The 16,998-nt window shown below is 39.8% G+C and overlaps 1 protein-coding gene across 1 annotated transcript; it reads left to right on the top strand.

Annotated features, from left to right (window-relative positions):
* Positions 1-1,486: 1,486 nt before the first annotated feature.
* LOC308138973 (lysosomal proton-coupled steroid conjugate and bile acid symporter SLC46A3) lies at positions 1,487-7,868 on the top strand. Its single transcript, XM_080508265.1, has 6 exons — positions 1,487-1,544; positions 1,927-2,138; positions 3,752-4,625; positions 5,133-5,216; positions 5,399-5,555; positions 6,317-7,868. Exons 2-6 carry the CDS (start codon positions 1,947-1,949, stop codon positions 6,414-6,416), a joined length of 1,407 nt encoding a protein of 468 aa, XP_080364391.1. The 5' UTR covers positions 1,487-1,544; positions 1,927-1,946; the 3' UTR covers positions 6,417-7,868.
* The last annotated feature ends 9,130 nt before the right edge of the window (positions 7,869-16,998 follow it).

The following is a 16,998-nucleotide window of genomic DNA, read 5'->3' as shown; positions in this document are numbered from 1 at the left end:
TGTGTGAGTAATAAAAGAAATCGCTCATATATAATTGGGCAATAATGAATTGCGTGATCTAGGACAACATTGCGAAATCCAATACCGAGAATTCCATCCACTGCGGAACACAACTATTAGGCCCGCACCTATGACTGAGTGATCTTCATTTAAACTCAACATTGTCGACAACAGGAGAGCCTGAGGTGGTGCGTGTGGTTGGAGTTAAACAGTAAGGCCGGAGAACTGAAACATCCTCCAGCCTGACCAGAGTCACGACTTGGAGAACGCAGAAGACGATGCTAACGCTAACGTCCCCCCCCCCCCCCCCCGCGGCTAGCTTGAACGCTAGATTCTCAGCGGCGATAGTTAACAGAAGCAGCAAGATAACAATGCGAAGAGTAATCGGCTTGCTGCGTCTGGTCTATCTATCCCTCACTGCAAACGTCAGCTCACACTGACCTTACAAGCTGCTGCGAGTCGCTATGTTACAATATTTTGCTGCTGCACTATTTGCACATCGGAGGATGATAAGACTGTGCGATTCGAGATACTCGTATTTGAGCGGTTCGGCTGTGTCGGACACGGGCATCTGTACGGATGTTTCTATTCGTGCTAGATGTTTCGACTGTCGGTTTTATTTGAATCACAGAGAAGGGAGGATAATAAAACCTCATCTTACCGTCTCCCCCGCCGGGTTGTAACTCCGCTGTCACAACAAAATCCTTCCCGGTGTCTTAGCGAAATGGTACATTCCGATTTAACGCACGCCTCCCTGGCGTTGACATACCACGTATTAAACCTTGAGATTTATGGTTTTCGAGTAACTGGATATTATTTTGCTAAATAACTCCATAGGACATTGCCCTGAATGCATAAAGAAAATCACGATTTAAAAAAAAACCAAAAAACATACACACATCGGTGAGAAAATGTTCTCGTCCACGTTCATGCATGATTGACAGATGCAGCCAACCAATCAAATCGACTGCGGAAGACTGGTGTCCAATCATATTAATCAAAAGGCGGGTTACTTGTGTTTCATAATAACCGCGTATACGCTTTAACGTCTATAAACCTGGTTTTCGTCATAAGGATAACACCGTCAAAGGTTTAATTAACAAGGAACAATGTCCTCTATGTGACAATTAAGAAAGTAAAGCCCTACATTGTATTAGTTCGCCAATTTTCACGATATAAATACCGGTAAGACCTTGACCTGCTATTTTTCCTTGTCATGTATACGCCGAATTATTTTCAGTTTTCTAAATCAAACACGTGTGAAGCTTAATATAGTTGTCGTTAGTCGGGATTACTTTAAACACGTGTTATCAATTTTATCGGTTTTCTTAGGTGGAGGTCACAAAATGTTCCGCTTATACTAGTGATTGACAGCCACTTCAATCAATTAAAAACGCCGTGAACGACTGCCAACCAATGGTGTGTCGCGAGGGGCGGGGCGTCAACTTATGTATAAACATGCAGTCCGACGTGTGTTGTTGCTCCTAAACAACACAGCATTTGCTTGACGGGTGAGCATTTTATCTGAGAAAATACCCAAACAGGTTGGTTTGCTCGCATTGTAATTTATGGTGAAAGTAGAGTTGCAGTGTTTAATGTTTTCTCAGTGTTGCAGTGTCTCGGGTTATTCCCTAATGTGTGATTACAACAAAAGAAATCGTGTGGTTGCTATTTACAAACTCGACCTCCACGTATTATTGTTACTAGTTATGTATTGAAAGGTAAAACATTAAAACGGAGGAAAGCTGTGTTTTTACACTCGTATGTCTAAGTAATCAGTTTTTAAACAGTCTCATATATAGTGATCATTCTACTGAACGACAAGTCGCTCAGAGTTTTGTTGTCATGTGTTAAAACTGATATCCTAAGTTTGGACCATGTTTGTTTTAAATGCTGATCACGTTGCTTTCTCCATATCTCTTCCAGCACTTTTTACAACGCACAAGATGAAGGGCTGTTTTCTCTTGGAGCCCGTGGTGGCCCTTTACGCTTTTAGTTGTTTTCTGTTTTTCCCGGTTGCACAGCAGTACGTCTACCGGAGGCTCTGGGAGCAGCTGACCAACACCTCCTATCCCATCACTGAAAACTCATCCAGCTGTGCATCAAATGGCAGCAGCAACCATTCAAAAGACTTTGAGGTATTGTCAATATTGTTGAAACGAGGTGTTCCTGTCACAAGTTAATTTCTATGATATTTACAAATAAACGTAAATGGAAACTCAAACCAACACTTCACAGTTTGGTCACTCTTTGCATTTGAAAATTCATGCAATTTGTTGTACAGTGTATTTATTTTTTTTATTGTCATTTTCCTCTTTTATAAGCATCTCTCTTTCAACAGCACGAAAGATTTGTGTGAAGTGAAAACTATTATCCTGAGATGTTGGAGGATACTTCAAGATTTTGAAGTTGGTTAAAAAAAAGTGTAATAAATGCCAGTTACACAGTTTAATCCCTTAAAGTGTTGTAACGCTGACAAATTTCAATGTATCTCATTGCACCCGTCTCAGTTAAGTTGTCCAACAATCCATTGTGCATGGACTTATTTTGTGAATGTTTGAAAAACTATTATAAGACACATGCATCAGTTGGATGCACTGAAGCCATAGGACCAAACACTGGTGTTACGCTATGAAAATGACATTGGATAAGTCAGACCTATCTCAATAAAGAGCAACTTTTTTTTCTCACGTCTTTGTTTCTTTCTAATGGTAAATTAAAAGGAAAACTGAGATACACAAGTCATCTGCTATGGTCTCTTGTCCAATACAACTGGAATAACTGGTATATTGACATTGTGACACCTATTTTCTTTTGTGTATTTTATCTCACATGATACTGATTACATTTTTGGGGGTATGTCAATAAAAGGAAACTCAGTATCTGGCAGTTTTTATTCTTTTAGTTTTCCTCATGGTGCATTCTTCCAACTCTTAAAAACACTCTTTTAATCTTAGTGGAATGAGCTATTAAACAGTGTGGTGAGATATTTGTCATATTAGTCTTTAGTTCGTATTCACATTTCTGTGCAACGTGGAGCTGCTGTGATAACTGAGCCCCCTTATGTTAGATGAATAAAGCATAATCTAACCAATTGACATTTTGCAGCATTTTCTGTGATGGCAAATGCAATTTGACACATGACAGGTGAATCTAGATGAATACCATTGAGAATGTGTTCATTATTTCTACACTGCACCTGAAGTTTTAAGCATCTCCACTAAAAAAAAAAAAGAGAGAGAGAAAAAAGTTGCATTCTAGTTAGAAGAATTCTATTGAGATTGTGTTTGATTTGCATGACTCCCATTTGCCAGTTATGAATAAAAGAGACTTGAAAGTTTCACTTCCAACATAAATATAAAAGTTTTAATAACAAATTTTAATAATAGGTGAAAAAATATTTCCCACTACATTCTAATTTTCAGATTCTTCTGTACTTTTTCTCTAAAAACACACTTAATCTTTATGATGCACTGCAATATATCAAAATGCAATCTTCAGCGAGACTCGTGTTTTATTAATAAACATTGGGGAAAGAAGTGAAGGCAATCATGCAGACGGAATTGTTTGCCCCCACTGCACCTGTTGCACAATAAAAAGCTAATATACTGTAGGTTATTTAAAAGCGCGTCTTATAAACTGTTTTGCTGTCTGTGTGTTCAAGCCACATAGTCCCATGTCTGTTATTTAATGTTTGGTCTAATCAATCTCTCTCTCGCTCTCTCTGTCTCTCTTCTCTGTACTTTCCCAGGAGGTCCAGAGGCAAGCGTCTTACTTCTCCCTCTACTCAGAGCTTCTTTCCCTAATCCCATCCTTGATTGCCACCATCTTATTGGTGACTTATAGTGACCGAGGAGGACGCAAGATGGCTATCCTCCCGCCTTTATTTGGAACGTTGATTTACATTGGGACATACCTGGTGGTGTCTTACTTTGAGCTCAACGTTTACATTCTCATCGGCGCATCCCTTCTCAGTTCACCGTTTGGAGGGTTTGGCACCTTTTTGGGGGGCATTTTTGCCTACGTAGCGGATTTGAGTGACACTGATCGTGAAAGGACGTTGCGCATGACCGGAGTAGAGATGATTATCGGCCTATTCTCTGGGGCAGCTGCAATATCAACTGGCTATTTCCTGGCAGCCACCGGTTTTAACTATCCTTTCTTTACTTCTACACTGTTTTTGGTTTTGGACATACTTTATGTCGTTTTTTTTCTCGAAGAGACGAGGCCGAGGGATAGCAGAGTTTTAGATGGCTCTTCCCAGCAGTCGGCCATAAAGCAGACTGTCTGTGGATTCTACTTCATGCTTTCAGGGGCCAGTTGTAAGACTAAAACAGTTTTCTCACTCCTGCTTTTAATCTTTACCACCCTCTCTTTTGCCAATGTGGGAGGACTGTCCATGGTGACACTGTATGAGCTCAAGGAGCCACTTTGCTGGTCTGAGATTTTAATCGGCTATGGTGTAGCACTGTCCACCACGGTCTTCCTGGCCAGTTACGTTGGCGTGAGAGTGTTTACACACTGCGGCGTATCACAGCTGGTCATTGTCCTGTTCGGAATCCTGTCCATCATGGCAGGAATGCTCATGTCAGCATTTGCCAAAACCACTTTGATGATGTTTTTAGGTAAGAAAACCAATGCAGGTAATAGCAATAATTTGTATTGTAAAAAGCATCCAACACTCGTCTTGTATCAGACATGAATGCATTTGTAATCTTTGCACAAGGATGGGCTTTCCAATAGATCAATGAAGGCAAACCCTTTATTCATCATGAGCCTGGCACAGTTACAGTAATGTGTTCAATGTGGAAATGAGTATCATTCCAAGACGAGTTGTTGTTTAAATGAAGAATTTCAGAGAAATCTCTAGTAGTCTTTAACAATGGCTACTGATTGACAGACTTTTATTTTATAACGGCTTCATTGTGCTTCCTGGTGCTTTATTAGATTATTGGATTCGAGACTCTAAAGTCAACAAACTGCGATTATGATACATTATGACTGTGTTGATCATTTTATTGCATCTAAATGGGACTCTTAAAACCATTGGATTTATCATGTTTGCAAAGATTTGTTTAATTGGTTCTGTGTTATTATGTTTAATGTTGTAAATCTTTTCTTTTTCACCACAGTGAGAGTACCACTTCTCCTGTCAGTCATGCCTTTTCCTATTCTGCGTTCCATGATGTCAAAGATCATCTCAAGTTCTCAGCAGGGTGAGTGTCCCGTGAACCATGGACGGTTTCTGTTTGTAGAGTCAGAGTCCATTGAAAAGCTGCCTATGAAAGCAACTTCAAGCATCACCTGAGAACGAAGCACGTTTTGTTCTAAAAGCGGTGAGCAAGTTCAAAACTACTGTCGCTCAGTGTTTTAAAGTGTTTTTCTCTTTTTTTTGCAGGGGCCCTGTTTGCCTGCGTTTCCTTTATGCAGAGTTTAACTAATAATATCTCGTCTGCACTCTTCAACTATGTATATGCTTACACGGTAGCATGGTGCCCTGGTTTTTCCTTTCTGCTGGCCGCTGGACTCTGTCTCATCCCATTGGCTCTTCTCGGGTAAGACGTTAATTTGTTTGGAACAGTATTTCAGGATGAAATGGAAAAGCTCACTTGAAATAGATTTTGCAGTCACACTTATTCAAGCCATTTTCCTATTAAACATCCTAAGTCTTTCATTTATTCTAGTCTATCGCGAGTTTTTGTCTTCGTGAAATCATGGCATGTTGCAAAGCAGAACAAGGTCTGGTAGAATTCGGTTGAACAGCCCGCTGCTCCCTTTAGTTAGTGTTTACCACGATTGCAACAACTTCGTCTTGTAATCTGGTATTTAACTGCTTTCTGTGGCGGGTTGTTTTTAGAAACTCATCCGTTTTACTTTGAAATGTTTTGCTTGATTTGCGTGCTCGGACAAAAAGATTCGGTTCCTCATTTCTTACCCAACTTCCTGACTCAATTTCACTCTCAATATAGTTATGCCTCTGACATGCGCATAGTCGAGAAATTGTCCTCATTGTGTTCTCATACCTTTTTTTATGATGATGATTTGCCAGAGGAGCGCTGCTTACTCAGCCTGGGTAGTGTTGCGTTGCATGAATTACTAAGTGAGTCTATTAAGTCACATGCCACTGCTTCTTTGCTCACAAAGTGGTGAGTCGTATGATCACACAGTGACTGACTCAGCAGTCCATACAAATATGCTTAAGGCAGGCTGCAAAAGTAACACATCCTATATAAACAGTATACGCTCGTTATGGTTTTGTCCTATTGTAACATAAATATGTGCAACTCTGAAAAGAATTATTTGAAACCTCCTTTAGGGTTTTGGGTGTCATAGGAGTGGATGTTTCCGAGGAGCAACAAAACCCAGAGGAGGAGAATCCTGAAGAAGACGACGAACACAGACCTCTTCTCAGCTGAGCCACGTTTGTCTCCATTGCCTCACCAGCACTTTATTCACCTGTTCAAAGACAGTGCCTGTCTGGACAGAGCCAAAGTTTTGGGGCATCTTCGGTATGTTTTAATGATTGTAGTGGTGTTTTTACCAGCTAAAATCACACAAACTTTAAAGTATAAAGCTTTCAAGTAGGTGGCAGGTCACATTCCCTCTTAGGATGCAGTGCTCCTGAAGCATAGCTTTTGGTCTTTGAGCCATACTAAATTCGCATTTGGACTTCCGAATTGCAAACTGCTGTGTTACTTACGGGTTTATAAGTGTTCAGCAAACTGACAGGGTCTCTTTTTAGTGACTGCATTTCACAAAACCCTGTTTGCTTGTTCTTCTATTTATCTCAATGTTTTATACTTGTGGGGAAAAAAATCCATTCTGCCAGGTTAGTAGAGAAAAGTTCTGTTGTGTTTAAAAAAGAAAAAAATCAAGTTTGACAAAGTCAACCTTTTGCATAAATTGCACCTTGTAAGAAGGGATTTTGAGTGAATTCAGGTTTCTGTCAAGGATATGTGAATATTCTCTGACATTATTTATACCTCAATGGTCAGATTGTGATTACAAACATATTTCATATGGTAAAGGGATTGAGTGTAATACATTCTGTGTGCTGATTGAAAGTTGAATCACTATTGCATTTTATGCAATGAGCTAAACATGCAGTGTGCCATTATTTACTAAATAAAGTACCCAACATAAATGTACAGCTTATTTGATTTCTTCCAGGGGGATCTGAATGCTGTAAAACTAGGTAGACTCTCTGCTTTTGTGAGTAAAGCCTAAGAAAAAAAATTGCTAAAAAGTAGTTTTCAATTCCTCAAAAATATTTAGTGCTGGGAGACCTTCACTGCATTGAGCTTCTATTTTCTATTACACGTTTCCCTATTTCCACAAACACACACACACACACACACACACACACAAAGTCATTCTCCTACACTTTTATTCAGTAATATTCCAGGGACCACATTTACTCCACCTGACGGGAGCTGAACCGTTTGAAACTGATCTGTGTGCACATTCTCAAGTTTTAGTGTGAAAGTGAAGATGTGTAAGGTTTCTGTAATTAAGCACCATCACGTGTACGGACATGGGGTTTTTCATACATTGACCACTAGGTGTCACCCTGACTCCAGGATCACCTGCAACCTCGCGGTACAGGGATAGCCATTCACTTCGGAGTCTTATAAGTGAACATTTCTTTTTCCATCTTTAAGTCGTTACTGGTGTATCGATATTTTTCAAGATATCTGAACAAGCTTGACTCTGGATTGTCATGATATTCTGTATAATTTATCTGATTATCAACGAACTACTGAAGACATTGAAATAACACATTTGTTTTGGCAGTTCAGTCATGGATTAATAATCAGGCAACAAGTGAAGAGCTTTCTCCACATAATGTCATGGCACCTTCTTGTGTAATAAAGGGAAAATTATATTAATAAAATTGTTGATGTCTGATTTCTTTGGTATTAATAGCCAATTTCAACATTCCTGCCCCCTCCATTGTCATTTTATTCTATCCACCATTACAATTGTTTGAGTTATCGCTCCTCTGATGGGTTTCCCCACCTTTTCTCTTTGTCCTTTGTATTCAGCGGTCCTCCCTGTGTGCTAGTTTGAGTACAAAAAAACGTTTGAAAATTTACATATAACCTTTCTTCAAGTGAAGATAGTTTTATGGAAATTTTTTAGCACGCAAATGATGTGTGTCTTATGATAAATAGGGTTAGACTGTCTTGGCAGAATCTCCATCAGATTGTGGTGCTGCTTCGCTACTGGAACCAGCACCTTAGTGTGGAAACAAATAAAGTGGCAAATAGGCAATTTCACGTGAATCTGTCCAAAATATGCCCCATCAAAGCAGATTAAGCTCACACATGATGCATCACAAGGCATACTGTAGTTCATCAGCTCAGTCCTTAAATTGACTTGTATGATATTGGAGTGTTTTAGCTGTTCTGGATGCTGAAACACAAACTGGCATGAAACCCACATGTCCATGACCTGTTTATTCATTCACAGAATTAAAAAAATAAAGAGCTGAATCACAACAGTGAAAGTGTGTGCAATTTCCTCCCTGCACTCTTTAAAAAAAAAAAAGTGTTCTGGCTACTCATGACACGTCAGTTTGGATTGGCTATATTTGTGGAAACCCACATGACGTCCCGTCATAATGTGCAGTTATTTTATTTCCATCCTGTAGTCTTGAGATCCGTGTCTGCAGCTTGATTGTAAGGCAATGTTGACGCCGAGTTTGAACTTGGTTCAATGCCGGAGGTTACTGGGGCCGGATTATCGAAGGCAAGGGTTTGCTTGGCACGGTCTGATTGTGTGGTGAGCAGTGATGATAGTTTGCGTGGTTTTCCAAGGGGGAGGAGCTCCCCGGGAGACGTCGGCGGTGGTGGCCGTGGCAGTTTGTGTGTGTCTGGTGAGCATGGGGTCCCTGAAGATTAAAGGGAAGTTTTGACAGGGTAGGGTTGAGCTGGGGAGGGAGGGGACCGAGGGTCTTTCTTTGGTTTCTGGTGTCCAAATTAGTCGCCATGTGTACCACACCACATCATATCACCAAAAACAGCCCCATCTCTGATGTTGATCCAGAAAGTTGGTAACAGCCCTCTCTTTATCTTAACCTTCTGCTCCCTGGGAGAAGATAATTCACTATAATGTGAAAAAAAAACATTTGAGGTGGTTTGTGTGACTGAAGCTCAGCGGGGGAAACGGAGCCCTCAGTCTTAAGTGATTCAATCATCTGAGAATAATTTAATGACACCAGGATTCAATGAAAACATTCATCCTCAAGGAATCATGGGTACCTCTGTAATGCAAATAGGTTTATTTACTCTTGAAAAATCTGTAGAGTTTAAAGCAATTCATCACCAAGCACACAAAGTTCTATGGAAACTACCTAATACTGTCTTTAGTAAACTGCTTGACTCGGTTCTTTTGACCACTTGCATGGAAGGCTCCGCGACAGCTTCTGAGGTAAAGCAGAGGTCGGTTATAACATTAAACTTTTCCCAGACCTGTTCTGAATTTCATATTCATGCCTCTACATGGCCTTAATAAGCATTCACAATAAACACGCAGTTCACAGCAACAACTCGAGACCAGCACTGGTCTTTGCAGTGTATGCATCAAAGAAACCTGCAATCGCAGACAGACACAATATTTATATGCTGTGGGTGTACTTTTGATGGAGGTTCATTGTTTGATTGTGGACATACCGTTACCAGAATAGCAGTGGAAAATTGAGCCAGCACATCTTTTCCACTATTGTCATCGAAACCACCAGCCGGAGGTCATTCATCGTTTCGATTCTCTGCCACCAAGTTTTTCCTTCTTCAAAGGTCACACTGCTTCTGATTTTGTTTCTCCTGCTGGCAGAACTTGTGGTGTGAGCCGGTGATGATTTTTGTTCCCTGTTTTCTTAGATCAACCTCCGTCATACTATTCTGTGTTAGCATTGGGGTCTGAGTTCTGTCTGTCAATACTTTATGACTATTGCAATTCCCTGCTGTGATTTCTACATGAAGGGTTATATAATCAGTCATATCTAGAACAATCTCTGCATCATTATGCCTTTAAATCTTTCCCTTCACCTCAATAGCATGTTTATCCTTTCTGATTTATCAATGCGTACCACTGAGATAAATCTGCCTACTTTTAGTTCCCCATCTGGACTCCATGGCTTCATGTGGTTGCCAATCCTTGCCACAGAAGTCTTTCCCCCTTCTAAACTGCCAATAATGTCTCTTTCCTGTATGGCACTACTGGTCCTATTACTTAATCTCCTAACATCCTTCTTATTTTCTCTGTGCCCCTTCACTTAAGAGAATTGACGAGCATTTTCCAACTTTTAATAATAGATCTTCAACTGTAATTATTGGCACACGCCCCAACCACAGACCCTTCATCTCGCCTTCCTCTACCATCTCCCAGTTGTCTTATATGAACCATGTTTCACACTCTGGTGTTGGGCTTAGAGCCAGATCCACCCTACTCACATGTGCTGCGAGGCACCCCTACACACACACACACACACACACACAAACACACACACACACACACACACACACACACACACACACACACACACACACACACACACACACACACACACACACACACACACACACACACACACACACACACACACACACACACACACACACACAAGACAGCCTCGACCATATGCTACCTTCATCATGCTCTGGTTTACACTCAAGTTGGGTTGATGTATCAAACGTTTTATTTTCACCTTAAAATGTCAGTTTTTGTTCATTTTTGCGGGCATGAAACAAATACAATTTATTACTTATTAATCTTCTGCATTTAGCCACATCTTATTCTCTTTTAACTATAAATACATGTAAGTCTGTTTGTCTATTCATTGGGCCACCACCATCTTTACATTTGACATAAACATGCAGAGCAATTTTAGGCCACTGCAAGCATGTTACCACCTATGACTTTGACATGAGTATTCGCATGTTTACTTTGAATCACCACTATTCTTCAGTTTTCCTTTTATAATGCTCCCTTTCATTGCATAAATCTTGACTGTTAATGAAGGGTTTGATGATGAATGGAAAATGTGGATTTGATTATAGATAATTCTATGGTACTATAGTGAATGATGCAGCACACCTATTTTTAAAGCATGAGACATGCTTCATTGATCATTGTGGGTTATACTGCTTTTTTATCCCAGTCCCACGTTAGAAGGAAGACCAAGATAAAGATTGCTGCACAGCGGTGCTGCAGCCCGCTGAGACCACAATGATTACAATTTAGTGTTTGAAAGCCATGAATGTCATTCGTGCAGAGCACTGTCTTCCTGTCTTTGGCCCTGTTGCCCGCTGCCGAGCTTGAGCCTTAAAGAACGGCAACCCCCCACATCTCTGGAACAGTGGCAGAAGAAAGGTCACTGTGACAATCAATACGCTGCCTGGTTCTGCTTCAGTGCGTCAGATTAATCAGCCTGCTGCCTGGGTTAGAGGAGAGATGTCAGGACTTGATAATCAAAGAAAAATGGTAGGAGGAAGAGTGTGATACACGGGGCACATTCACCATGTCTACTTTGAGGGATTACTGCGTTCATGTCACAATTAACTGAGTCATTGTTGTTTGGAGACATCATCACGTTGGCCTTAGTCGCTGTATGCAGCTAATCTCTCTTTTCTGGATCCAGTTTTCCTTGTGAGGGTTTTATTGTCGCTTTGGGTGTATTAACAGCAACATGTATCTTAAGTGGGCTCACACTAATTGCATTTGGTTGAGACGTGCTCATAAAAACATCCAGGCATGAGGACAGAGTCTGACTGAAGGAGGCGTCTCGTCAAATCATAAGCTCTCTCAATTTTCTTTCTAACTCTTCAGAAACCACAGAGCCACTAAACCTTCTATTTAGACTAACTGGTAAATGGTTCGCCATTTCTCTGTGGAGCTCACATCTGTATTCATCAGATTTCCTCCAACCCAGTCTGTGCTGCTGTACTTTGTGTATTTGTTGTTTTTACAGCCTACAGTTGACTACATCAACAATTTGCTTGATAGTTATTAGCATTGTTTCCACTGCACTATAATTATTATAGCCTCAGGCGTTAAATTAGCACTAAAAAGGTTAAAATCAGTATAAATAGTACATATAAAATAGTACATATATCATTATAATGTTTGTTTGCTTCATTGAAAAAAAAAGGGTTTTGTAGTTCTTGTTTTTGTTGATTAAACTACAATTTTTATTCAGTTCAGCTCAAGTAGAATTAGATATTTAATTTGTAAAGATGGGGGTAGGTAAAACCTATACTCAAGTGAACTGTTTCAATGTTGCCATCCATCCATCCTAATAACACCAGCAGAAAACCCAAGCAGATACTTTGTGGAAGGCATCCAAACACATGCAATATTCACAATGTAAGTATACTACAATAACTTTAAAAAACATATCATATAGTTATAATTTTCTAATGTAAATATTTGTTGCCAATATCTTAAATTACAATATTTACAGAATATTTACATTCATATTTCAGCTTTACAGAAGAAATACAAACAAATCAAATAGAAAACATAATAAAAATGCAATTTTATCAAAGCTAAATTAACTTTGTTAAGTCTTGGAAGAGTACTAAATTAAAAAAAGATATTCAAGATTGCTTGAGAACAGTTTGAATTGAGGCAGTGTATTTGATGGTTTGTGTGGGTCTTGCACAAAATAAATTAAACCAGCTGTGGTTATGGCCGTGAGGAAATGTGTCACATAATGTGATATGTGACTCACTGATGTGATTATGAACTGGCAGAGATGAATAAATCAAATCAAGTTCTGGCTATATTGTCAATACCTGTTGTGAAATTTTTTTTACATTGTTTTGATTATTTTAATTTAGGAGGAAACAAATGACAAAAAGGTATTATCCAAAGACTAACATCATAAGACACCCATGCAAATTATTGGAACCTTTAAGGAGCTTTTCTCTGTTCGTTCTCTCCATCTTAAAAGCCACAAAACGTTTGGCTGTACCGAAGCGCTGCTGTCACTGACCCTCAATATATTACTGTTTTGCTTTCATCTGGCTGAATTAGCAAATCCCTCGATGCTCAACATTGAAGTCAAATGATCCATCTGGACCAGGTTTTAATGAAGACCGTTATTTGAGATGGCCTGTATTTTGTCTATCGGGCCTCTGCCATGAACCCAAACATAAGAGAGGAAGTCTCAGTCACATTTCGTACAGTAGTAGATGGAAGTATATGTTGGAGGATGAGATGCGGGGGATAACTAGGATATACAATATATTGTCTCTGCAACCGCAAGGGCATCCCCCCTTTTCCTCTCTCTTTCTTCTCGAGTGGCTTCTTCTTTGGAGAGAAAACTTGCAGCCGCGAACAAAGACTACCGAGATGTCCTTGAGCCTATCTTTGACTGTCATCTCCAGTAGAGAATGACTGGGACAAAAACCTCCTGGAGTGTGTGCAGCATTACAGCAGGAGGAGTGTTTGCCGAAGCATTTATACTCCTTAGCAAGCTCAGGAAAGCCTCGAGACATAGGCAATGTCTTGAGGGCAGATTTTTTTTGGCCTCATCTTCTTTTCCCAGTTCCCTGCTGCCAGCTGTTTTTGCAGACCGTTTTGTGTCTCCAAACATCTGTCCTGTCTCTAGTCGACATCCGCCGTGCGAATGATATCGGCACATCACACACGCATATGACCATGAACAAAGTTCTAGAGTGTAGAGCACACATCTGCCTGCACACATGACTACACATGACAGGCAACCAGACATGTGCAGTCGGTGATTTCACTGGCGGTCCAGCAGCAGTTCAAACTTGCCCTTCATTTGTACTCCCCCCCTCCCCCCACTATCTGTATTTTTATGGAGTGTGACAATTAGAAAGTCAAGCACAGATTTGACAATGCATTATGTGCTTTTTTAAATGTGGAAACAATAGCAACAAATCTCAATTCTTCATTTATTTGAGATTGTTTTTGTTGATAAACTTGACAAAACACAGCAGTAATCTAAACTCCAAACTAAAATTAAGTTCTTCATATTGTTTAATCAAAAATGCGCCGGAACGTTATTTTACTTGCGGGACATGTAATCATGAAGTGACCCTTTCTTCACACAGTAAAAACAAGACTGTAATAATCAGTGTAAAGTCTAAACAGTGTGTGCTTATTTCAAGAAGTGACAAGGGATCAGGTCGGATGTTGAGATTTCGTAGAGAAGATTCAAGCATCCACAGAAATGAAAAAAGACGTGAAATATATAAAAAAATAAATAAATATACAAACATGGAAATGAGTAATTTGACCTAAAGATCACAGATAAGCCCACGTCCGCTGTTCCTGTTTTGGTTAAGCTAAGAATAACCAGAAAGCACCATTCGTCTTTTTGTAGCAGCCATAACAATTCATTAAAATGTTGGTTGTTCCTTCCTGTACAATACATCCACAGCGGTCACTTCATTCTTGCTGTCGCGGAGCTCCAGCTCGATGGATATATAACATAATGGTCAGTTTGTCCCTATTGTGCCAAGCTAAACGGATGACAGCTGGCTTTTAACTGAGAGGAAACCGCCAGTTGAATACCAATCTGTGTCAGTCTTCCAGCTCTAAGTATGGTGAAACAACCATTTCAAGAGGACCTTCTCAGACCATAAATATACAAACAAACCGAGACTGACGCACTCACACAAGCGTGTAAAAGCTTGCACGAAAACATATTTGCATCCAGTCTTTTTCGCAGTAGATCTCATTTAGCAGTGTGCCCGTTAGTGTTGTGTTATAGTGACGATACGTTTTTCTCTCTCTGCAATCTAAAAAGGTTTGCGAGTGTGTTCTATATGATGCACCTGAAAACATGGAAACCTGACCAAGATGTTTCCTGGAGAGCAGATGTTACATGCTTACTGTCACACTAGGAGGTAGTTAGCAAATATACCAGATGGTCCAAGCAGGACAATTTAATCCTTTTTTTTTTCTTCAATTGTGATCATTGATGAAATGAAAATTACCCTACTGGATGAAGCCAAGAGATCTTTATCTTGAAGTACAGTTAAATACAAGACGCAAGGGATCAACCTTTTTCTTTATTATATGTCTTTATTATTATTTAAAAAATCTGTTTGGTTTTCCTCCATGTACCATGAAATATTCTGCCTGACAAGCTGTTGGCTACTTGTCAGCTTCAGACTTTACATGTGTTACCATTGTAGAAAAAAACCCTGAACTCATGTGACCCAAATGATCTGGCAGTGGACTCCACTGTCTTACCGGTACCAGATGTTGTTAAAGCTTCCATAGTTCTGATTGTGCTATTTAGGAAACCAGTGAAATAAGTGCACTTAACCCCAAGTTGACCTTATTGATTATGTGTTTACAAGCCTGGTGTTTTCAGTTGTTCTGTTTAGTTGTTTTATATTATGAAAAGGAAGGGATTATGGCGGTTTTGAAACCAAATGCGTTTGTCAACGCTTTTCAACCTGTAGTTGTCCAATCTGTACTTTATGACTTGATTTAGTCTTTATTACATTTACACCACTTTCAGTCATAAAAATGTTGGTTTCAAACTCCAGTTATTCCTTTATAATAATCATTTCTTGTGAAAACAAGCACCCACAGAGTCTAAGAAGAACTGAAGTTGAATCAAACTGCTGGCTAGGTGAAGTTTTACTCACATAAAGTAGGTTGATGAAATGAATAATGAATACATTTCAGCATACATTTTAGATGTCTCCTGTCTCTTAATTTCCTTGTGAAATATGTCACTTTTTTTTTTTTATCATTTGATCTTTTCAGTGTGCCAAATGCTCCATAATGAAAGTGAAGGTTAGCGTTGCTATCAAAAAGAAAACTCTTTTATGCCACAGAGTTTTCCATTCCTTCCACTTCACAATGGTCACAGTTTCCTAAAATCAGCATTCCCATTCTTTGTGAAGAAAAGCCCACGAAAATTTCAGAGCAAAGTAGCTCCTGGTCTGCAACCCACCTCTGGACAGGGTCCTCTGGGCTATTGTTCCCCATGATTTATGAAGAGAATGTCAACAATCTTGATGAAATATTTCCTTCCATGTGGAGGCCGGTCCTGAGTGAACTCTCTCACCAGGCTTAACAGCCTTCTACCATTTAGTGTTAAATATGTGTAGTCGTGCAGTGTTGCGCCCAGATATGTGCTTTAAATGACTCCTGCCTCCTCGAACTGTAAATATGCTCAGAATCTGCTTATATGCGGAAAGTAAAGCACAAAGGAGACATACTACAGGATATTCCTCCTAAAACCTTAAGGATTAATTGGTGGTATACTTTCAGCGCTGCTTGGTTTGTGAGCATACACACTCAAACCCCCCCAATATAGTCATGGTTATATTCTACATTCACTGGATTTATTTTTTCCTATCAGCTCTCAATGCCTCCACTGAAGTGGGGAATATATATTTCATGAATCCTGCTTTTTCTTCACGTAATGGGTTGCACAAAGACTGAAATATAGTGGAGCTCCTCTCATTGGGTGTTTTACAGATCCTCAGTAAATCATATTTAGCTCGTCACAATTCTGTTTGCGTGGTTTAACTATCACTCAGCCGTACAGGCTTCTGCCCATCTTGGCCAGGACACGCTTGCAAAAAAAACTGTCCATGAAGTCATGTAGTTGTTTGTGTAGTGGTTAGCACTCTCGTCTCACAGGGAGCGTTTAGCAGGTTCTATGTGGGTTTTCTCCACTTTACCTGGACTGGCGAGAGCAGATTATATCCATTAGCTCAAACCTTTTGATTGCTTCATGTAAATTCTCTGATTAAAAAATTTAAATATGTTTATCTCTATGCAGCGGATTGGACTGGATATGCAGGGATTGTTAGGTCTGTGTTTACAAGGGAGTTTTCGTGAGTACACATGACCTTTGAAATGCTCTGGGGAGTAAGTTTAGCAGGCAGCAAAAGCTTTAAACAGTGGAGAAGCTTTGATGAGGTCTGCTACTGCCCTCAGTATTTAGGCAGGGAAAAAAAATTACACTGTGCCAAAGAGTCCAGCAGCATATGCCAT

This window comes from Blennius ocellaris (assembly GCF_963422515.1).
Source record: "Blennius ocellaris genome assembly, chromosome: 14".
In the NCBI taxonomy this organism is placed as follows: Eukaryota; Metazoa; Chordata; class Actinopteri; order Blenniiformes; family Blenniidae; genus Blennius; species Blennius ocellaris.
This window is presented reverse-complemented; position numbering and strand designations above follow the sequence as displayed.